We start from the raw sequence: 25,393 nt of genomic DNA, 5'->3' as shown, positions 1-25,393 counted from the left end.
CCTATATATTCAGTACAGAATAGTAAAGTGATAAACAGACCAAGTTTGGCTATGTATATACTTCTGTTTAGATGATATGCAATTTATTTATTTTGTGTAAATATGAACAATACAGACTTTCAGTAAATCTTAGCTTCTTTTATTTGAATTTTTGAATAAGTTTAGACAGGGAAATTTTATTCACATAAAATAATGTATTAAGAAAAGGTGACATTTTTAAAGGGGAAAGGGTGATGGATGCATCAGGTTCATTGCAGGAAATCTTCATGTTTTTGGCACATACTAAATTCTGAAACTAGCTTTAAAACATTACTAGGACCCTGCACAGTATCACTAGGAACATCAATGCTTAGTTATTTGCATTTCCTTTCACTGACTACCATACTAAACTAAAAATCAGAGTCATAGTTTTGCCATTACAAAAAAAAGACAAATTTTGGAATAAGCATAGTGTCATATATTTTCTGTACCTGCACTTTTGCATTTTGGGTTTAAAGGTGCTTCATCAGAATGGTCAGGGCAGTCAAAGTCTCCATCGCACTGCCACTGAGTATTTAAAAGACACCGTCCATCAGCACAGCTAAATTCTTCTGCATTACACTGTCGGTATTCTAGGGAAAAAGAAATAAACATTCTAATTTATATAATTTGTGCAACAAATATTAATGAGAACTGCATCTTCTAATCTACACTATACCTATTTAACTATAGGGTTACCAATGCCTCCTATGGGAAATGTTTCTCATTTCTCTCTGGGACAATGGTCACACTTGCAAGAAATATTTGTGGTTGGGAAGTAGCATGAAAGTCCAGAAAATAAAGTTGGAAACAAGGTACTGTTACTGTTTCTAAGTGAGAAAACAAGAATGCAACACTCCAGTATACCATCTCTGTTCACCTATTGTCTGTATCCTAAAGGGTTCCCTTAGAATGAAAAAGAAAATGAAAGCTATTAGAATTATTTTTAAGAACAGCTTGGTCAGGTGTAGTATTAGAACATATGGATGAACTGATGCTGAGCTATAATGATAATTCTCAGAAGCTGTAATATCATGTTTATGTTTGGGAATCAGCACTCAAAGTTTAAATAAACTGTTAAAATAAGAAAAATAAAAGTCAATTATAGAGCAATAAGCACAAAAACTATTGTAATTATCGTACATGTTGACTCTCAGAGGCACTGACAAGCTTTATTCAAATCCCAGTTGTTAATGTCCATATCTATGTCTGATTATAAGTAAAATTCCTTTGATTTTGAAAGTTATGAAGTTTTTAATTGGATTTGTTCCTAATTTTGTTAATAATAAAACCTGTCATTTCTATTACAAACTTCCTGGTAGATCTAAGGAACTATTCTATTTTTGGAAAGAGGAAATATGATTTTTATGATTTAAAAATGTAAAGAAAATTCTAATAAAAAGCTAATAAATAATGATTACTTAATTGAGATGTGTATCACTTTGAATGGCTTACCCCCCTGAACCTGTCTCCAAGGTCTGCAAACTTGTCTTCAAGGTCCCTTTCTCTCTCTCACTTCTCAGGGAGCCAAAGCAGCCCTGCTTAGGCCTCCTGTTCCCTTTTCTATGTTCCTCCTGGTTTCACCATCCCAAATATATTTTGCTGCCATCATGGACCCAATACTCTTTGGCTAAGTGCTGTGTAGCCCTTCCCTTGGGATATCCCATCCCCTTTTAATATATTTAATTATTCTTTATTCACCCATCTGAGATGGCTACTTAGCCTGTCGGTTCACCACGGACCCTTAACCTTTCAGTTCCTATGTTTCAAAATGTGTTCTGGTCACTGAGAGACAAAAAAATTAAATACAAATTATCTAACATTGTATTTCAGAATTTTTAGGATTTAGTTTCAACTTAATTTTCTGGCTTCAACTTACCTCACAAAAGACTAATTGCTATTCCTCAATTATTTCAATTTGCAGGTCTCTGTAAACATATACAGAATTTGCTCTTTCCAAAACTACTCTAAGCACTTTATAAATATTAACTCATTTAATTCCCTTATCAGACCTCAGAGTTAAGCAATGCTATTATAAATTTTTTGTAGTTGAAGAAATTGAGATACTGCGAGGTGAAATAACTTTTCCAAGGTCATACAGCTGGTAAGTGGCAGAACCTGAATTTGCACCCAGGCTGTCTGGCTGCAGGGTCCATGCATTTAACCACCATGTCTTGCTTTCTAGCATCTAAAAAGGATTTCCACTGACTAACATTATCTGCTTCTTAGTGCTTCAGAAATCATTTTCTCAGCTGCAATTTTATGTATTGTGACACTAATTCCTACCTGACAGTGTACGTGATTGTACTATACTGTATTTCTGATTTTCCTTTTCGTAAGTTTTTTCTAGTGGGACCGCTGTCTCACTCATCTTCACATCAACCAAATATATTGTCTAGCAAAGGAAAGATATTCAATCAGACATAACTCTGCTTCAGATTTAAATCTTGAGTTTTGATGTAACTTTTAAAATATCACATTGAATCTATGACTTAATGGTGAAATGATCATAAAAACTGATATCCAGTGATTTCAAAGAGATTCATATCAAACACCAAGTTATGTATGTATTTGTATTGAATATATATATATACATGGTGGTAAGATAAATGTAGAAGCAGTGAAGATACATTTCATAACAATATTACATTTTTAACAAATAGTTGCCTGTGTAAATAAGATAAAAGGAAAATGCTCAGTGTCCAGTTATTCTGGTAATTGAGAATTGCATTTTTTTCTCTCACTCAGATATTTGATTTGGCTATAAGACTGAACTAGATAGACAGCAATGTGTTATCTTTAAGTACTTCAAACCAAATATATTTTTATAAACATTTTTTGGTGTGGTTCCTGATAAGAATACACTACAAGTAGGTATGATTTCCAAATAAATGTGTAATTATTGCAGAGCTTGAAGAGGTTAGATGTGGTGTGTCTGTGTATTACTGAATTTACATGCCTTTAGTGATATTAATAAATATCTTTGTTTTTATTTATTTATTTATACATTCTTTGAGTAATTTTAAAAGACTAATATTTAGCCTAGGAGGCTTCTCTGAGAGGAGTGTAGATGTACTTACCACACTGCAGGGGCTCATCAGAGCCGTCTCCACAGTCGTCATCATGGTCACAAACAAACTGCTTGGGGATGCACACTTCATTACGGCACACAAAAGCCTTCTCATCACAAGTATTATTGGGAGCTATGGAAGACATCACAAAAAATAAAGTTAGATGCGTACCTATTTTATCTTCTCCCTCCTTAAGCATTTGGGGAATGTTCGCTGTTATACAAACTAAATCATAGTTATTCAGAAAAAAATTAAATAATATTTAATATATCAAATATATCAATAATACATATCAATACACATTTGTTAATATATTTGAATATGTATTAATGTAACTATATATGTTTTAGTATTACTATACTAAAGTTTTAGTATTAATACATTCAAGTTCTAGAGTGAGTCCAAAAGTTCAGGCCTTTTAGCCACTTGTAAGTTTGCTGAAGGAGAAATTCAAAGGTTCGTATGTGATTAAAAAATAGTTAATTGATGTAATAATCTGTCTAGGTTTTTTGGAATATTGATCCATGAAAGTTTTGCTCTATCTAGCAAGGGTGAAAACCTTGCTTCATTTGTGAAAACTGAACCTGAAAATACCACCAACTGCTAACTCTCAGAATGAAAGTGAAAGAAAAAAAGTCAAAGGGCCAAGAAAGTTACTGTTTTAAGAAGAAAGTAAAATATTTAGGTGACCTCAAGAGTTGCATGTTGAAATAGGTTAAGATCTATGGTGTGATGAGCCAGACCATAAGTACCAAAACCAATTAGGAATATTGACCCATGAAACAAAAGTACCGACCCTTTCAGAATATTGATCCATGAAAAATGTACTCTATCTACCAAGGGCCCTAACCAGTGGGGAAAACGGTTGATTAAAATGGGCTATAATACTTTCAACAATAAAGATAAACTATAAATAAATAAATAAATAAATAAATAAATAAATAAATACTTCAACAGATGTTCAAAAGATAGTAACTTGTGCAGAGGAAATACATTTTAATATCATGTGCATAGAATCATAGAGATTTGAAGGGATCATATAAATTTTTTTTTCAATTACCTTTTCTTACATTTAAAGAATAAATGCTACGGTAAGACTCAAGGTTTGAGATATATCCAATGTCAAGAAGCTGCTATATAATGAATGTTAACTACCTTATTGTTGTTATTTCACAGAATATACATATATCAATTCAGGTTATACACCTAAAATTAACACAATGTTTTATGTCCATTATATCTCAATTTTTAAAAATAAAATAAAAAGACCATGTTATTATCACATACAGGAAAGAGAGAAGCTTTGCAAAAAGTCGCTCTGCCTCTTATGTTTGTTTCCTGAGGAAGTTATTTACCTTCTTTGTGCATCTGTTTCTTTATGTATTTAATAAAGATAATAAAATCTATCTGCTACATTTATTGCAAGAACTAAATAAGTTATACGAAGTAGATCAGCTCGTTTTAGGGACCAAAATTCCTAGGTGCTCTTTAAATATCTATCTGACAATTATTTTTGGAAGATACCCCAAAACACTTTACTGAAATATTGTAGGAATTCAGTAATGTAAATAAAAGCACCTACCAAAATAATGGACAAATAATAGTCACTTGAAAAAATTTAGATGCCTTCCAATCTCTCCCTTCCGTGTCTTAATAGCACCTTCCTCTACATAGAACTCCTCCCTCTCTTCTCTTTGTCCTTTATGATTCAGACAATGTGTTTACTTTTTCTTGAAGTCCTTCCATGAGGTTTGTGGGCTTTTTGTAAAATATTTATTTGTGATGACCTATTATCTTTTATATGTGGCATCTCGACACAAGGAATTACAATTATTCTTTTACATACCTATCAGCTCCCTACCCCAGGCTGCCCCAAACCTCAGGAAGAAACAAAATCTCTGCTTTCAACTTAATAATTATTGAAATGGAGACATGAATAGGCAAAACTATATATATATATATATATATATATATATATATATACCTACATACATACATACATACATATATACACACATATACACACATAATTTAATCAGGTATGATTTATTTTCAACAAATTTATTTAAAAAACAATATGAAGCCACATAGAACCAGCATTAGAAATTGCCTATTATAATCAAAGTAAAACTCAATTACTAATAACTTCTCTAACTTTGAACCATGTGACAGCTTATGCAACTCAAGTGAATTATGCCAATTCTAATACATGAATTGTTCTTTAAAACACTAAGTCACAGAGGCTAAATAAGCATTAACACTTTCAGATCACTTGAGTACAACTTGTATTTTAGAATAATTTACTTAATAGCACCCATGTGGCCCAAAGTGTTAATATGCCTCCCAGAGTGTTAACTGTTACAATAGCAACACTATACTGGGACCATCTGGATCCCTGAATTGATGCATAATCCCTATTATGCAGCCCCCAGGGGCCCCATTGACCTTTACAGACACACACATCAGTTTCAAGATCAAAGGGAATTATTCTGCAGTAGCATGAATTCTGTGCACACAGGCTTGCTCAAAGTTTTCTTTTTCCTCTCTGTTTTAACCATTCCCCTTACACACATACCACATACTCACACACTTACATTTGGGCTTCAAGTACGGTTTTAAAGACCCAGAGAGAGGTTACTGGAGTGATGATTGGCAGAATTCACTGTAATGAGCAGAGTTCGCAGCAATGTTTCTGATCAATCGCTCAGTACAGCTGATCCCCTATGTGACCTTGAAACCTCCATTCAAATAGTCTCTACATTTCCGTGATCATGCAAAGGAATTTATCTAATTTTTCACTAGTCAGTAATTCCCTGTGAGTTTCCTGAGGTGACCTAGAGTCAGAAACTGAGTAAATTATCTGACCTCCAAAAGTGTTCCTCTGATCCCTGGGCTTCATTCAGCTATATCCATAATATTTTTACCTGACCTGAGGGTTAATACCCCATCCATTGGGCTAATAGGTGCTCACTGACCTTTTCTGATCAGTAGTTATTTAGGATCACAGAAGCCGTTTACAGGGTATCTGAAATAAGCAATCTAAAAGTTGCCATGGTAGGGGAGGGGGGACATGGTCAACGATGCTAAGAAGAAATGAACACACCTGCTACTCACATATCAGGGCGTCCCATTCCCTCAGAAGTGAAATGACACATCGTGGTCATCACAGTGGTTTGTCAATGGGTAATCCCACTGGGAGCGCTTAAAAGGCTTTGAACAGGGGTCAGAGGGGTCGCTGAGCTACTATGACGGCAACATCCCACCTGATTAATCCTGACCCTGCCTGTGAGTTCAGGGCTGAGAGAGCGAGGGGAATGAGAAACGGTGAACAGTGCAGGAGCCGGGGTCGGGGGGCTGCTGCAGCCTTCCCCACGGGCCGCCCCAAGGGTTCCTACCACAGCCTGCCGTGGACAGCTCGTCGCTCCCGTCGGGACAGTCCCTTTCCCCGTCACACAGCCAGCGTCTGGGCACACAGGCGTGGGAGCCCTGGCAGCTGAACATGTCGGCCGCACAGGTCACGGCTCCTGAAACCCAAAGAAAAGATGTCACAAGGTCACTGCGTGTCTGCTGACAAAGGCCCGCTGTTTCCATTTCCTATAAAAAAAAGGGGCGCAGAAGAATGTTGCTGACAAGGGAGAAGCTGCAGTAATTTGGATCATCAAATATTATCCTTCCCCTACAGATATCTACATATTTTCCTCTAAGAATGCATTCTTTCTTAATTTCAAAATCGTATTTCTTAACGTTACGTGGCAGAAAATAATGTTTTCTCTTTGTAAAATGTGGCAAAACATGGACATGTCATAGAATCGTGAAAAAACTGAATTAAATTTTAAAAGAACTGAATTTATCAGGATAATAACAATAATGTTTATGCTTAATATATGCTAAGCACGTAACATAATAACTCATTTAATACTCTCAGTAACAGCAAACAGTAGAACTGTTATTAATCTCATTTCACAGAAAAGGGAGTTGCAAAGCTTGCAGAAATACACGAGTCACACAGGGTGCACATGTGGAGCTGGGAGTCCAAGAGCCCTTTGAGTCCTAAACACCTTGTCTTAACCTCTAATGTCATTATCGTTAATCCCCACCTTGTGTTGTTGAAAAGAATAAATGTATGCATATTCCCTTTGCTTTTACACACTTAATAAACAGAATCTATCTTTTCTCTGCTTTATCAACTTAATGTCCCTTTAGATGAATAATATTGCTTTTCAAACTGCAAAAAAAAAAAAAAAAAGAAAAGCTTGTTGACTTGTAAATTCAAAGGGTCACAGGTGCTTTCTCTTTGTTTCTCCTTATATGGGCATAGGGTAATCATCGAAAATTAGAAAATGATTCTTTCTCATGATGTTTCCTTAGCCCCAAGTATAGCTATACATACTGAATATTTGTTTGTTATTTATATAAAACATTTGTTGAGTCAATTAGTAATTGGACCCTCAAATCTAACTTTTCTTTTTTTTTTTTAAATATGTTTTTATTGATTTCAGAGAGAGGAAGGGAGAGGGAGATAGAGATAGAAACATCAGTGATGGGAGAGAGTCATCGATCAGCTGCCTCCTGCAAGCCCCTACCTGGGGATCGAGCCCGCAACCCCGGGCACGTGCCCTGACTGAGAATCGAACTGTGACAGCCTGGTTCATGGGTCAGTGCTCAGCTACTGAGCCAATGGACTGGGCTCTAACTTTTCTTTAATTTCACTTTCTTATGACCAAAAGCTGCCCATAGAAAAGATTCTAAAAATCATATTGTTAGAATTATTCAGGAAATGTTAATATCTCCAGGAAGAAAATGACTGATTAAGGGTATTTGTTTGCAAATATTTAAAGTAATAGCTAGCATGCTTTAATTGGATCATCCTTTCAGCCACAGAGTTGCATGAGCAGAAAATGCTTTTCGATGCAATGTTTGTGATATGACGGGGGTAGGGTAGTAGGGTGACAGAACAGAAACCCCTAGTGATCTTTTCCAACATAAACATGCTTTCACTGACATACACTTTAGTTGGGAGAGCAGGATGGCAAGTGAATGTTGAAAAGTCCCTCAGATAATTCATATTTGTTCATATGATTGAGGATAAGTGTTAATAGAATGAAGTTTAATATGATATCTATTACTGGAGAAAATCATAAAACTCTGTTAAATAAATGTTGCTTTCATTTAAAAATGAATTTACCTGCTACCTATTAAGTCTTTAGTACCTTTGATAATAAAATTCTCTTCCTACAGAAATTATTTTTATATTATTTCTTATCTATCGTCTCAAGCTTGCCATAAGAACATAGTGTCACTTTCACTATTATACTCTCAATTTGTGCTCTAATTTCCATAATATTTTTTGTTATTACGCTTGAGATTTAAAAATGCATTTTATTCTGCTTCTTGTCTACTTTTTTATTATCACCCTAATTTATTCTCAAGGTAGGCATAATAGATATAGCTTTGATTTGGCTGTTGAGAAATTTAATTTTGTCTGACCTTGGAGAAGACTAGTGTCTGAATTTCACTGTCTATAAAATGTAGGTTATGACTACATAATTACTAAGATATCTCAAACTATGAAATGGCATAAGGTTCTTTGCAGCTAATTTTCTGGCTCCCTTGATAGTGTTCAACAGATTTTGTGTTAAAAGCATGCCAAAACGTCATAGTCAATTGGAAAGAAAATGGGCCAAAGAAAAATTCATGGCTTCATTCCACAGTTACCACTGCCATCTGAAGACACCTTGACTTCCTCAGGGGCATGAATCGCAAAGGAGGAGAAGACAAGCCAGAGGAATTCCAGCAGGTCCATCCTGTGCTCCTATCAGATACACTGCTTGATTGGTAAGAGTTACTATGTTATTTACTAAGTATTTCAGAAACCTGAATTCGGGTCCTAGCTCCATCATCTCTGACTCACTGAGTGACCTCAGGCAAATTTATTAACCTCTCTGAGTTTCTCTTTTTTTAATGATCAAATGAAGGAGGTGGCCTACACTATGATTTCAAAATAGGATCCTCAGATCTCAAGTCAGAACCGCTAAGCACTTAAGAAAGATGGTGTTTACAGCCCCCATTAGAATAGTTGGAGGTGGGGATTAAAAATATACATTTTTGACACACTCCTGAGAAGGATATTTTGTAAACTAGAGGTTGAGAACCACTGAGATAAACCATTTAAAATGTTTCTTTCCAATCCTAAAATATTAGGTTTGTATTGATGACTGATGTTTGGTCTAAAGCAGTAATTTTTATCTGTCACCAGCTTGGCAGTTAGTATATAAAATCCACCCTGTAATTAAATTCATTTGACTGGGTGTTTTGACAACAGGTAAATGTGTCCTTTACAATTTTCATGCTTTTTGTTTTTTTAATTCTCAGGTCGCTGATAGATACAGGCACAGCGATAACAATATCGCCAATGGCAATAATGACTCTGAAAAATAAAGGAGGAAGCCGAAGACACAGAACAAAAAAGAATGGAAACAAACTCATTTATACACTGCACACTGGTCGTGTTAGATAATCACAGCAGGTTCAGAAAGGTAGATCGTTTTGTGCCCACTTGATACATAAGGAATTTGAGAAATAAGGAATAAAATGGACCTGTACCCATGATCACAGAGCTGGAAAATGCAGGCGTGGGGAAATTCAGCTCTGCATGACTTTAGGGCGTTTGCCCATTTTGTGCCCACTTGGAAAGGGTGCAGGTATCAGTGGAGGCCCTTAATGCCGGGTTAAATAAAGAGTCCACAGCAATACTATTTTAAAGACTGGAAACAAGTTCAAACCATTGTAAGTGGCTAATCTCTTTGTTAAAATTAAAGAAAGATTTAATAGCAAATAAAAACAAAGTAGTTAAGACACTGGCCAGTCATCTACTTGATTGCTGATTTCTCTTTCTTTTCAGAGCTTTCAGATAGAGATCTTTTTATATTTACCTTTAACTGACATATAACTAAGGTGTTTCAGTTGAATAAATAAAAAGTAGATTTTGGTTAGCTTAAATACAAGAAAATAAGTTGTCTGCTTTCAGAGGATAGCTCCAATTTTATGTTATTTCCAGAGAACTTCAGTTTAGCTTGAACATTATAAAATCTTATCTACCTGTCTCCATGGTAGTAACCTGAAGAGCAGGCCAGACTCCTGACATTTAATAAAGGTGTTAAGTACACCTAACTGTCTGTGTACCTTATTCTGAGTCAGGTCCTTTCCTCTCTGACATGAGGATGAAAGAGCTATGAATTATAGCTTCTGTAATGAGTAAAGAATATATATCTCTAGATACAACCACACATACAGAAACAAATCAGACACACAGATACACATTAAGTAAATTATAATTGGTCAAGTGTAATAAGCTTATAGAAATTACATTTCTTCCTTCTTTTACCCCATATAAAATTCAGTTAATTCCATATACATTTTTGTTAAATGATTGTGAATATTTAAAAGCAATTATATTGGCTGTATAGTAGACATACGCAAGTTAAATAGAGATGTTTAACACTATACCTCTAATTATACAAAGCTGAATTTATCTTTACAAAGGAATAGAAAATTTTATTTATTTTTATTTCCTTTTCATTGAGTTTATTGGAGTGATACTGTTTAAGAAAATTATACAGGTTTCAGGTGCACAATTCTACAACAAATAACCTGTACATTGAATTGTGTGTTTTTAACGTACATTTTTATTTTTTAAATATATCTTTATTGATGTCAGAGAGAGGAAAGGAGAGGGAGAGAGAGAGACAGAAACATCAATGATGAGAGAGTCACTGATGGAGCCCGCAACCCGGGCATGTGCCCTGACCGGGAATCGAACCCCGATCGCCTGGATCCTAGGTTGACGCTCAACCGCTGAGCCACGCCTGGCCGGGCATAACGTACATTTTAAATAATATACAATAGCCTACTTCCTAACTGCCCATTGAAACAATTCAATAATAATGATTATAATAATGCACACACACCCACACACACTCAAATAACATGTGTGGCTGCAATATAAATCAGTTCAATATTTTTTGCAGGACATGTTAACAATACATATTAAGAGCCATGAAAAATATTTGATCACTTAACCCAAATAATTCCAAAGTTCATTGTGTCAATATTCAGGGGAAAAAACTAAACATTGAATAACAACTGTATATATAAAAATAGAAGAATAGGTTCCATAAAAATAATAAAAGCAGCTACATAGAAATGTATATACAAATTTAACATTAAGATAAGGAGAAAACAAAGTTTTACATGGACTCTAAAATGACAGAGCATATGCATCCTGCACCTGAGAACTGAATAAGAACACATAAGAAACAGCTCACCGCAAATGCTATCACTTTCATCTAGCCCATCTCCGCAGTCATCCTCCCCATCACAAATCCAGAGCTTTGATATACATTTTTGTGCAGAACAAGCAAATTGGTTCCAAGAACAAGAAGAATCTAGAAAAGAAAGAAGAATGTCTGTTTTAGGTGCAAAAGAGTGAAAAAATCTTTGAGACCCTCTTAAGACAGATGTGAGAATGAGAATGCTCTTCTTTTGACTTCACTAAAGCCAACAGTCCTACAATAGAACAAGCCAAGCTCCTCTGCACTATCAGCTCTACAGTATTTTGACAACAGGCTGCATATTCCCTCTGAGTTTCCAGGTTATACAACATTGTTCCTTCAACATAATTCTCACAGGTTTGACTGGGAGCTAGTCATTATGATGTGGCTCCCCTCTAAGTATATTCCAGATTATCATTTTAAAAATACATGTGATAAAGAGATATACAATAAATAGTCCAGGTATGGTCTAGCTATACTTTCTAATTTTTAACATATTTTTGAACAACTGGAGAAAACTTTACATCCTAGGCAAGGTCACAATATGGACTCACCAGCATATATTTTTGTTTTTAAATCAGGTGACCGAGGGGGTTTTAGCTTGATGACAAGCCATCAGTGTCATGCCTATACATACTTACCACTTTGATGTTTTGCTTCTCTCCCTTGAGAAAACTTAAGTCTGACTAATAACATAAAAATTTTTTGGCAGGGTGTCTGGTACATTAGTACCACATTAGGCATTGGTAACGGTGTGCTCCATTTGCTTCCAAAGTCAGGTCTGGGATTTCTCTCTCCACCCTCAGCCTATTCCTCCACTCAATGCTTTTATCACCATGAAAGATCCAAAAATAAAACCCTTCCAAATTAAAGTATGCAAAATATAAATTACTGTAAGAGTAAAACTTTTAATTTTGATGCTTATAAAATATTTTCAAAAGCTTGCATCTTGCCCTGGCCAGGTGGCCCAGTTGGTTGGAGCATAGTCCCCATACTCCAAAGCCTTGGGGGTTCCATCTCCAGTCGGAGCTCATACGAGAGGCAACCTATTGATGTTTCTCTCCCCACTCCTCTGTCTCTGTCTGTCTGTCTCTCTCTCTTCCTCTCTCTCTAAAATCAATAAAACATAACCCCAAGTGAGGCTAAGAAAAAAATGTTTAAGTTTGTGTCTTATTTTAAAAATTTACCTAAAATGACCTGTGAAAAGAGAGACATTTAGAAAAACTGAAGCCTGGAAAAAAAATAAAATCAAACAAGAAGCAACCATGTAATTGCTTCCTCTCAGAAACTCTGAATCTACATGAAGTATTTCTAAGTCCTCTGCTAATCTTGTTCAAAGTTGGGTTCTAATGTAAAGATATATAGCATCTTAATCAAATAAAACGGACCTTTATATTTCATGGTGACAGTTACTTTTAGGGGAATTTGACATCTCATAGAAGATCCATTTTTAATCTTTTTCTCTACTTTGTTCACCACAGTGTATGTTCTTTGTATTAAATTAAAATAGTAAATATATGTTTTCTTTCCCTACAGGAAATTTCTTTGGCTTGGAAATCACAAAAGCCATATATTTTATAAAATAAATTTTAAAAGTGCTCCCTTACCTTGCCAAGGGAAATGAAATGCGCACACACGGAAATGAAGAAGTAGGTGGTGGAGTATAACACCCAGGCTTACGCATACTATTTAAAGCTAGCCACGCAATTAATGGGAACATTTAGGATAATAATAAATAATCAATTATAGGTGGGAGGAGTATAACAAAAAGGGCGAAATAAATCCTCATTTTTCAGATTAGAAAATAAATATATTAGTATCTAAAGGTAATAACTCAGAAAGTGAAGGTATAAGTATATCATTTAAAGTGATGGAGTTAACTAAGAAAAACAGGTTTAAAGAAAAGAGTAGGGCAGGTGATTCTTTGTTTTAAGTTTTTATGTTCTATTTTAATCTATACCATTTTGTATTATTTAATAAAAATTTTAAATGATGCTAAATCAATTAGCAATATTTTGTATAAAATATCTATGTAAAAGAACCTACATATATAAATAATAATATGCGTTATAAAGCAGAAGCAAGATACAATGCCTCACCACAGTGTAATTCATCAAGTCCATCTTCACAATCTTTCTGACCATCACATATCCAGGTATTCAAAATGCATCTTCCACTAGGACAACCAAAATAATTTTCTTCACATTTGTGTTTGTTTTGCACTGTGACAAAATATAGAATGCAATGTCAAAGATAATAATTAATCTTAGACTTCTGAAATATAGGTGGAAAGCAAAACAGTAATAATCTTGAACTGGAAGGGATAAGTAGCTAGAAAACTTAAGACAGAACTGAGACGTTCCCTCCAAAAATGTCAAGATCATGAAAACAAACAAAAAACAAAAAACAAACTCACGAAACAAACAACAAAATTGCCCAAAAAACAGAAAAACTGGCACAGACCAGAGGACACTAAGAAGATATAATCATCAAATCTGACTCAGAAAGATGATACTAAAGGAAAAACTGGTTATATCCAAATAATGTGGAGCTTTAGACAAGTACAATAGGACTTCACTCATATGTGGAATCTAATGAACAAAATGAACCAACAAGCAAAATAGAGACAGACTCACGGACAGAGAGCAGGCTGAGAGCTGGTGGGGAGGGGGTGGTGCTGGTTGAGGGGGAGAGGAACTGAGCAAAAAAGGTAAAAAGGAAAAACCAATAACTCTGGGGCAGGGACAGTTGTGTGGTGATTGCTGGGTGGGAAGGGGGGTTGAGGGGCGTTGAGGGGAGATAAATGGTGATGGACAGAGACTTGCCTGGGGGTGGTGGACACACACCTGAGACAGAATTTTGTTAACCAGTGTCACCCAATAAATTCAATAAAAAGGGGGGGAAGGGGGCTTCAAAAATCTAGACAGTCAGATTCCATGAGCCGGAAACAACGTTTCTATATTTCTTTTTAAAAGTTTTGTATAATTAAAAAGAAAGTAAAAAAAAAAAAAAAAAAAAGAAAGTTAAAGAGTTGTGGGGAGCCACAGAACATTACACGTTGGAAAAAGAAGAAAAAAGGAGGCTCTGCTATTGCTCAATTAAGTGATAGATCATGAACTATGAAAACTATCAGTTCTTATGGCAGATTGTGTGTGTGTGTGTGTGCGTACAGTGGCATGTAGAATGTCCACACGTATCATTTCTTTAATTATTTCAAAAATTATTAAATGTCCACTAAACGTGGAAAAAGTGAGTGTGGCAGCAGGGTCAGGGGAGTGAAACAGATGTATGAAAACATTTAATCGTTTCCTATGTCGTTTATCTACTTCCAGTTTTAGTCATTTAACACCTTTCTTTCCTGTGTTATTATATTTTTGTAATTTGTTTCTTCAAACAGTCAAAAAGAGACAGGGCTATGACCTTTTTATGAAAGGCATTCTCCTAAGAATGCAGATGAGAGTTCATGCAGGTAAACATGGTTAATAGTCAGGTTAAGCATGTCTATCTCACCGTGACCCAGCCATGATGACCGCGACATAGGCCACTAGGCAGAGACCCTGTGGGCTGCCTCGAGCAGCCTGACACAAGGCAAACTGTCTCCTGACACTGAGTAGAGCCAGCGGTCAGTAATACAGTCTCCTCTTTAGTCTATAAATTGTCCTTTCTCAGTACAGACTGCTTCTAAGGGAACTATAGATTACACATGCTAAGTTTAATCACTAACTTTAAAAGGATTAATGGTGAACTAAAATTGGAAATTGATCCAAATACAGAACAGATTTCTTGACCTATCATCTTATAATCTATTTAAAAAGATCAAGTGGCATGTTCAGGATATTTAAATTTTAATCTTAACCATTGAATATTAATAATGAAAATGAAGTTTAAGTCTACACAACTAGCCTCTCTACATCTTCGAGGCAAAGCTTGTTTTTGTTTGTTTGTTTTTCTGGAATTACCCGGGCACTTTAATTCATCTGAGTAGTCTCCGCAGTCGTTGGACCCGTCGCATATCCAGGTGGGCAGGACGCACAGTGAGGTGGAATTACATCTTATGAACCCCGTGGTTTTCACTCCGAGTTTATAGAAGTGTGTGCAGTCTGTATTATCTGTAAGGAGGCGAACAGAAAAATAAACAAACCTCCCAGGCAAACATTATCAACCTTCTGTGTAGGTCACAGAGACAAAAAAAAACCAGCCCAAATGCAGAAACAAGTATGCAACTATCCTACACAACAGGGGTTGATTACGCATCAGCTGCGGACAGGGCCCAGGGGACGCCGGGGCCTCACCGCAGCTCCTCTCGTCCGAGGCGTCCGCACAGTCCGCCCTCTGGTTGCACCGCGCGGCCCTCGGCACGCACGTCCCGTCGGCGCAGCGGAACTCCGCAGCCGCGCAGGGGGGCGCTGCAACGAGAGGACGAGGAATTCCGATCAGTGGGGCAGTGAGTGACGCCTCGCGTTAACATTTGGATGGTTCCAATGAATTTCATGCAATTTGTGTGTGTTTTTAACTCTGGGAAGTCGAACCTGACCCCGGGCCCCACCTCCGAGCTTGAGTTCAACGCCTCGTGGGCCCGGCCCTGTCCGCGATTCCTCCCTCTGCTGTGGTTTTTCTAACACTGCGTGGCGACTGCCCCCTCCCGCAGCTGTAGGCGCCGCGGGCACACCCCGTGCTCTGCGTGCCGCGCTGGTCCCGGTCCAGGGGAGCCAGCCTGCACAGATACTTGAATGCTGCCGACAATTCTTTTTCCTTCCAACCTCAAAAGCGCAAGTTCTGACACTAAGCCAATGGCTGAGGGAGGGGTACAGAGAGATCCCAGTCCGGTTGCTAGGAAGGGGACATTCCCCGCTAGGATAAAGAGAGACGGACAGACAGACAGACGGGGCCTGAGGGAGGAGCCCCTGAGCGCCCGCTTCCGTGCCGAGCGGGACGGTCGTCACGCTCGCCGGGCTCCTTTCCGTGGCCCTGTCGCCGGCACTCGGCGTGGAAACGTGGGCGCCTCAGGTCAAGAAACATACGTGGGGCGCTACCCGCCTGTTTTGGGAAAGTACGGCTTTCCAAGTCCCGGCCAGGCCTAGATAAAAATCAGTTTCCACAGGCTGCTCTCATTACACAGACTCCGTGCGGAATAGCTGATCCCGATTCAGACGCCCCTGCAGCTTTGCGGACACGCGCGTTCCCGCAGAGCGGCCCCGCAACGCGCCCGGAACAGGTGCGCAGCGTGCGACCTGGGTGCGTGCCAGCAACTTCGGTGAGACTTTTATTCGGAACTAACATTGCCATAGGTTGATTTGTGGACATTTAATCTGAAGGCCTCTTTGATTAGGCTACTTTTACTAGTGTTGATGTTTTTAAAAGCCTATTTAATTATAAATAGGAGTTATGTCAACTGTAAATGGTTAAAATGCTACCTTAAAATATGTAAATTTTACTCAAGGGATTGTATGTCATTCATATTCCATAATGCACCACTCGTATTATATTTAATTATCGTCAATTTTTATCATTCTTTGTGTTTCGAGGATGATTAGAAAGAATGTTTTATTTACAATTTGCAATTATAATTGCTTCACTGTTTTCTTTATTAAAAATAACATCATATCATGTGGAACAAACAATGCTATTATAAGGAGATAAATATACTGTTCCAAACAGGGAAAAATAGATTTTTTTAATGTCTAAAAAAGCAAGGTCTCCTTCACATTCCTTTCTTTTTTTTTATATTCTTTTCTATAACGTTTCATATTTAATATTTTTCAATGAAAACAGTAAATGGCAAATATAGATAGAAAATAATCTTGACAAGCGTTTACATTTTGTTTCTGACTCTGCTATATCAGCAGTCTCCTATTAATAGGTTGTGTTCCAAAAGTTTCATTATAATCCCCTTACTTAGAAGAGAAAAATCATTTTTCTGTGAAGCAATATTCAATATAGTGGTAATATTCCTGGACAAGTCTACAAAGATTCATCTCACAGTGCCCTTGAAGTTCTATCTTCTACTTGGGCTTAGAGTTTAGGATGCCAGAAAGGTCCCAGTGGGGACAATCACAGCCTGTTTCGCCGTGCCCGCCTCCCTCCAAGCCTCCACAGGCAATCTTCTGTCTGTGACAGGGAGTCGGTCTGAGCGGGTCTGGTGGCAGACGGAGTCAAGAGACAAATTATGGCTCAGGAACATGGAGGTGGCGTTTCAGACAGTTGAGAGGACTGGAGATTCAGGGATTTCACAGTAATGGAGTTTCAAAAATAGTGTTGGGGGCTCTCAGGTGGAAGTAAGAGCAAATGATGACTTTTAAGGACAGGGAAATGTGGAGCAATAGAACATCTTGCACGGAGTTCAGGGGAGATAAAAGAAATAAGGAGAGGAACTCTGACGAGATGAAAAGAAACTGTAACTCTGAGGTTGAGAAGATTGGTTAGGAGATAGTATTTAAAAGACAGGCACAGAAAAATAGACAAGGTGGGAAGCCAGGAGACCTGAGGAGAGGGTAGAAAATTTACAGGAGTTATTTTCCTCCCCCTTTCCCAATCAAAAATGAGCTACGAATCGTGGTAAGGAGGCCTAGGCGTGTGCGAGATGTGCAAAGAGGAACAGAAAGTTATTTTACCTCTAATCCTGCCTCTCCAGAGTCCGTGACTGGTCTAGAGTTTGGGAACCACCAGGGAGTTAAATAGAGTGATAAGTGGCAATGGAATTAGACAAATTAAGTGGTTGCAGAATTTCAGAAGCAGCAGGGGCAAATTAGTTGTGGGGTTTAACACCTCCCGCATTTGTAGGCAAGGAAGGCAAGTCCTGGGGTGGGAAAAATCTATGGGAATTGCAGAAATTTTATTAAATAAATAAGCAAATGCCTCTTCTTCTGCCCTTCCTCTCTGTTCCCTCAACTATATTCTTATTTCACATTGTTTTGGTTAGTCAGGCATTGAAATCCATTTTTACCCTTAGGGTGAATTGTGAGGGAGAAAGATGCTGGAATCACTAATTTGTCAAGTGAGTATGAAAGCTTTCTGAAAAATTTCCTCAGGCTAAAAGTCCTGAAAAAAATGAGAAAGAGGGGGGAAAAAAATAGAGTCCAAATAAAGATAAGCCAAGTGAGAAATACTAAGCTTTTCCCTCCAGAGAGTCCAAAAAGAAAAAAATAAGCCTACAAAATGTGAGTGCCAACACCACAGCCACACCGGAATAGCAATGAGATACCACGAAGGAGACCTGAGAGGGCCTGGATCAAAAGTAGCAGCAAGAGAGAAAGTAAAACCATTCTTTTCCCCACGTACTTCCTTAATTTTATTATCTTTCCTGCCTTCTTTACTCCATGTCAGTTAAAATATTTAATGAGGTAGGAAAGACATAAAACCGATCAGCCTTCCCCTGGTTCTTAGGCCACTTCTTACGAATAACCTAAGTCAATGTTTTGTGTTCCAGCGCTCCTGCCCAGCCGGGGGCAAAGGTAAGCTTGCAACGGGGCATTAAATGTGCTGCTATATCTCTTCTGTTTACTTTCTAACCACATCTTTTATTTAATTTACTGCTTGGCTCTAAGTGTATGCAGACCCAGAAGGAATGATGATTTCTTCAGGCTTACCCTTTAACTCATTGTTTGTAAAACCTTCAAAGTTTTTTATGGGGTTTTTTTTTTAAAACTTTTTTAAAAACAAACACCAGTTTCCTCTCCTGTAGGTATCCTCAGAACTATTTAGCTCTCCAGTCCCCCTGAAGATGTTCAGGTGGCCCAAGGAAGTTCACCTACTTCCCAAAGGCAGTATTTATATTCATCTCAACAGGGAGGAAAGGAGAGATAGCTTGTACTCTCCCCAAATGTATTCGCTCAGCCTATCACACAGCCAGAAAAGGAACACAGAATGACAAATTTTCTGAACAACTCCTCAAATCCCCCTAGACAGCCTGATGTCTAAAGCTCTCAGTTATGAAAAAATAGCTGTAAAGGGAAAGTAATAAAAGATTTACGAGGATTTGGGGTTGATTTGCTTTTGCTTTTACTCCAAAGGGGAAGAAACCGAACACAATTCATTATAACATCCGTTCCACTCTGTAAATAAATTCTCTGCTTTGTGGGAAAAATTAGTAATAGTAAATGCTATTTAACATATAAACTAAACAAACAAAGATAATAGAACTTCAAATAACTTACAGATGATTCCACGGTAGCCTCTCCATAGCTTGTCAAAATGTCCCTGGATATATTGATTTTTTTTATTGCACTAATTTAGTTTTTTATAGTTTATTCTATTTGCATTAAATAATAGGTGGCCTCTACATGTGTATGTGTATATATTCAGCAAAGCTCTGCACCCCATGTTTTACTGATGACAGAAACAGAGGAGGAACTGGGAGACAAGGCTGGGAAAGAAAATTCTTTTCCATTCTCCCTGAGCCCTTCCGGGCTCCTCTTCTTTCATTGTCATTTAGGTGCCTCAGGTGTGCATGTGTTTGATGGACACGCACCGGAATCACTGTTTTATAAGATAACCTGGCTTATGGAAAATGGACCCATGCAAGTCAGTCCTCTGTGGTGTGAAATGTGCCCCAACAGGACACCGTGCAAACAAACTTAACATGAGACAAAAATGAAATCTAAAAGGTGCAACTGTGATGAGTTTCTTTCTGTCTCAAAAACTAGCCATTTGTTTGTCTTATGGGGCTGGTATATTTACTCAAACCTATTGACTTCTCGTAGGTAATAGTGCTTGAGCTCCCGTGGCCATTTTTAATTTCAAATGTCCTGATATTGTTGTCTGTTAAGATATCAAATTGTTATAACTTCTTCCTATTATTATCACAAAACACAAGTTTTGACAACAACACACAAATGCAGTAGTTCTATGCCCAGGTATATCTCTGAGGTAGTTATAACACAGGAATCAGAGGTTAGGCTAAAAAAAGGAAAATCACAGTGATTTTCATTGTTATTTGGCAGCTGGTATTGGTGTCGTTAGGGACAGTAAAACGTATCTATATATTTTGGAAGATTTGGTGCTGCAAACATCCGCATAGGAATTTAATAAACCCCTACCATGTACTAGGGACTATATTTTATAAACCCAAACACACTAATTTATTTACTTCTTTTGAAAGAAAAATCATTTTCTAAGAAAACCCAGTTTATTAAATTCTCATGGTTCTTTTTATGAATTTTGTTTTAAAATCCACTTTTTGTACTTTCTGTTCAGTTCCTTCATATTCTAGCTTGGTATTTCTGCCTCTCTCCTAGCTTCATGTCTTTATGAGATTCTCCTCTCCGGCTTCCAAATAGCTGCTAGAACAGATCCGTTTTCTGGTCTCCTAGTTTCCATTCCTCATTTTTTCCCAAATGCTTATCCATTTCTCTGCACTTACTACCAGTATTTTATGATACTTTATCATTCTTAATATTTTATAGGTAATATGAAATAATAGTTGACTTAATTTGCAAATGTACTTGGCTCTTTCTAAACTACAGTGTCAACCTTAGATGGTAAACTACTCAAATGTTGGGCCAAGGTCATACCGTCTTAGATAACAAAGTAACTTTCCAACCCTTTTCGGGCTACAGAATAATTTGTATACAGTCTACCCTCTTTCTCAGTTTTGCATAGACTTCTTATGACATATGTAGTTCTCAGTGTGTCTTTACCGTGGGTCTTTTCTTTAAAAAGACTCCTTCACCTGATATACTCTTTTACTCCTTGGCAAAGACTGATGCGACCTGGCTTTTCCTGCCCAATGAGTTGACTCTCATGAACATAACCAAGAGGTTTTTCTCCAATTGTCCATTACAATGGGCACTCCAGTCTATGTCTGCCCTCTTGACCTCTTTGTAACACTTTACAATGTTAACTGATTCAACTTTCTTAAAAAAATAATTGCTTATGAAAATCTCCTGTAAGTCCCGAGGCCTACTTATTCTCTTTATATCAGTGTCTTTAATTTTTAAATTCAGCAGGCAATTCTGATGCACTCCCTTAAAACAACGATTACTCCATACATTCTCTGAGCTTTCTCTCTTTAATGAGCCCAACATCAATATATCTGGTCTAACTCTACTACCTGAGCTTCAGTTCCATACCTAACTATGTGCCTTTGGATGTCTACAGGTGCTCCAAGCTCAGAATGAAAACTATCCTTACTATCTCACCTCTGTCCCACACAAACAAACGGCCCACAGGAATAAATTTTAAAAAATAACAAAAGCATACAATAATTTAAAACAGGCAAAAAACTCCACAAAATTCCTTTATTCTTTTCCATGCTTTCTCTATGTTTATTACCCAAGAAGATGGTTTATGCTACCTTTTAAAATCCTATTATTATTAGCTTTGGCTTTGGCTGCTATGATAGTCTCCTGTTTTGTCTCTTCTAACTCAGTATTACAGTTTTCATTTACAAAATCATAGTACTTTTTCTTGTTTTTTTTAACATACATTTGAATCTTTTGGGCCTGCTTAAAACCTTCAACTACATTCTGGTAACTACACAATAAAGTTCACTGTCCTTAACATGGTTTAACATGACACCAAAAAACACACTCACAACCTGCTTTCTTCCTCTAATTTGTCTCATTTGTTGTTACCATGCTCTAATATGCAACCTGGCTCTAATCATATCAAATTACTTGCAGTTTTCAATATTAATCTCTACTCAGAATTCTCTTCTGCTTTGATCATTCCACTGTATTTATAATTTAAGACAGTTTAAATTTATTTATATTCTTTTTTTAAAAGACAGCTTAAATTTAATCTAGTTTCTAAAAACTTTCAAGATACTTCCAAGCCAATGGGAAAAAGAAAGTTCTAATATGTACAATCTTAGCACCTTACGTCCATCTTCATCTGTTTAAATGACTGTCTTTCACTTAGAGTTGAATTCCTTGAGGACCGGCTCACGACTTACTAATTTTATGTCTCAGTCCTTAATAAATGTTACCCAATAATCTGTGTTCAATGAATGGAAATGTTTTTACAGGGAAATTAGTTTGGAAACATTGGGTGGGGCTAGATTTTAGATCTTAAATCTCAGACTAAAAAAACATGTCATTGATTCTGCAAACACTGAAACTTCAGTAGTGTTTCTTCATCAGGGCAGTGGTATTTTTTAAAAAAGGTAAATGTTTACACAGCATTTGCTATATGACAAGTCCTGTCCTAAGTTTATTTAATATTAATGTAGTCATTTAACTGTCTTCTCTTACAGTTTGGAAAACGGAGGCCCAGATTGGTTAAGTATCTTATCCAAAGTCACACAATCAGTGTTGGGGCTGGAGCTGTGTCACAGTCAGACCGGCTTGCTGATCTGTCCCAGTTCTCATTGCTGGAAAATGGCCCAATTAATGATCCATTTAAAAATATTGGGATTCATTAGAAATAGTAGAGGCAGGGAGACTATTTAAAGGGCTGCTCTGTTAATCCAGCTTCAAAGTGGATTGAAAGGGAAGATATTTCAAAGAATTCGGAGAGTTGCTGATGACTGGACAGGTGAGTGATAAATATGGTGGGAAGAAGAATCGAGGAAAACGCCAAGGTTACCTGTCCAGTCATTAAGAAAGCGATGAGCTCATGTGTAAAACTGAGAATTAAGAAATAAAAAGGAACATTTTAGAGCAGTAAATTGAGTATTACACATTTTGGTAGAAATGTCCAATAAACAGGGAGGTAGAATGGAAGACGTGAAAAATGGCAAATTTTTAAAGTAAGCAAAGGAATTGAAACCAGAAACTGAGAATAGAGTCATAATCTTCAATTAACTCTAATAACTTCCCTCCAACAGCGTGGTCCATAAATGTAAGTACTGGTTACACACCAAATGGGTGAAACCATAGTGCTCTAAGGAATGAACTTTGAAAAAGTTCAAGAAACAACATAATAACATGGATAGGCTGATGCGACAGATGTTTACCTTTACAGTCCAGTTCATCAGAGCTGTCTCCACAGTCGTCTTCACCATCACATAACTTGCCATGAGGAATACAGCGACGATTATAGCAGGGTTTGAAACCTCTTCGACAACTTCTGTTTTCTTATGAATAAAAACAGAAGCACAAAATTGAAGGTCTTATAGAAAAAAATTTACTGAAAGGAAATCATCGATCTCATTCATAGGGAGTGGACTGTGGATCTATAAAGCAAGTGCTGAGCAGTTCCAAAGATCAGGATGAGAGTATTCATGCCTTATCAAGGAGTTCGCTCAGTAAGTGCTTCTTTGATGAAGTATTTTAATTTCAGCAATTCATATATGAAGATCTCTTTAAATTATACCCTCATTATTGTTTCTGGCAGTTTAGTCAGCAGAGAAATAAACAAATAGCATATATTCTCAAGAAATAAATCTCTACCTCTAAAGCAATAAAGACACTCCGACACCTACCTCCAATCTCCTTTGCATCTCGCAAGGATTTTATAACACAAAACAAAAAGTAGCAACACATATATTCCTGAATCACTGAATCCAAGTCACATAAACATCCATGAATTTCTCTCAAAGATCTTCTAAAACTGTCTACCAGAATTTCCTAAGAAGAACTGCCTTCTGAATTTTATTTACCTTGATGAGAGTCTCCTGCCGTTTTCTGACTTGGGGAAGAAGGTAGCACTTAGGATAGTAATAGCTGCCATTTACTGCATACTAATTATGTGCCAGGCTCTACACTGAGCATATGTAAATATGCATTTGTTTTTTTAAGGTTCTCAAACACCATTAGAGCTAAGTCTCTTTTGTAGTGGGAAATTAAAATATAGACAAGTAAGTACACGTGCTCACACTGGTCACACACTGGGAGGTTTGGGAACAAAGATTTAACCTCAGGTATGATTCAAAGCTTGGAATCTGTACCTGGTATTATCAAACAGTATAACCCAAAGGCCAGATGAAGTCCATGAGCCTGTTTTCATATGACTCTGAAGCTAAGAGTAATTTTTAAACTTTTAAAGGATTGCAAAATTTAAAAAAAACAAAAACAAACAACAACACAGGGCATATATGACAGATAGCATATATGCCCCACAAAAACTAAAATACTTAATAGCTGGCCCCTTAAAAAAAATTTGCCAATCTCAGCTTGCACGAATAGAATCTGACTTCTTAACCACTGAGCCAAACTGGATAAGGCTGACTTCTAACAAGATGAAAATAACGTAAAAATATATTCTCAGACTAACTCATAATAAATGCAAATTTGTAAGATGGTTACTATTATATTTTATATGCTTTAATATTTTCATAGTGTACAGGATAGGATATAGCTGTCCATTTGAGTAAATATGTCCTTTGAGGCAAATTCCCAAAGATTTTAGTTACAGATCAATAATGGACAAATTACATTGGACTATCATTTTAACTGAGAGTGTGTTATTCTGCAATGTAAAAGTGTGAGAAAGAATTGCCTGTGAATTTAGCAAGCTTCACTTTCCTCTTGTTTTAACATTTCACAGCTGGGAGAATCCCATGCATGATGGGACCATGGCTAAAGCAATCAGGTTGTGCACATAAGGACACTAGCCCTGGGCCAGTCCTGGAGGCAAAAAGAAAAAGAAGAGCAAGGCTTTGCTATCAATTCAGCAACATGCTATTGATTGATGATGGACCGCTGCTCCAGATTTAAACTGCAATATTCACCAATAACTGCTATTTCTGACTTATACTTTAGGAATATGACCTAGAACCCATTGCTAAAGATGAGTAACAAGACAGCCTAAAAGACAGGCTCCAGCCATATCTAAATTCACCCTTCATGATGGAAAACCATGAGAAATTCTTATTCTATTTATTTATTTTTTAAAATATATCTTTATTGATTTCAGAGAGAGGAAAGGAGAGGGAGAGAGAGAGATAGAAACATCAATGATGAGAGAGTCATTGATCGAGCCAGCAATCCAGGCATGTGCCCTGACCAGGAATCGAACCCTGATCGCTTGGATCCTAGGTCGACGCTCAACCGCTGAGCCACGCCCGGCCGGGCACCATGAGAAATTCTTTAATGA

The 25,393-nt window shown here is 37.1% G+C and overlaps 1 protein-coding gene across 1 annotated transcript in view; it reads right to left on the bottom strand.

The window, feature by feature from the left end:
- LRP1B (LDL receptor related protein 1B) overlaps window positions 1-25,393 on the bottom strand; it is a 1,257,096-nt gene that overhangs the window by 223,886 nt on the left and 1,007,817 nt on the right. Inside the window, exons 46-53 of the mRNA XM_087819400.1 lie at window positions 23,313-23,432; window positions 15,712-15,825; window positions 15,379-15,528; window positions 13,519-13,641; window positions 11,414-11,533; window positions 6,485-6,613; window positions 3,099-3,221; window positions 471-611 (exon numbers count right to left, since the gene is read on the bottom strand). Coding sequence (XP_087675526.1) covers window positions 471-611; window positions 3,099-3,221; window positions 6,485-6,613; window positions 11,414-11,533; window positions 13,519-13,641; window positions 15,379-15,528; window positions 15,712-15,825; window positions 23,313-23,432 — 1,020 coding nt within the window. The remainder of the gene's footprint in view (window positions 1-470; window positions 612-3,098; window positions 3,222-6,484; window positions 6,614-11,413; window positions 11,534-13,518; window positions 13,642-15,378; window positions 15,529-15,711; window positions 15,826-23,312; window positions 23,433-25,393) is intronic.

This window comes from Miniopterus natalensis, chromosome 8 (genome assembly GCF_054644295.1).
Source record: "Miniopterus natalensis isolate mMinNat1 chromosome 8, mMinNat1.hap1, whole genome shotgun sequence".
NCBI lineage: Eukaryota > Metazoa > Chordata > Mammalia > Chiroptera > Miniopteridae > Miniopterus > Miniopterus natalensis.
Note: the sequence above shows the minus strand (reverse complement) of the source record. Positions and strands in the feature narration are given on the sequence as shown.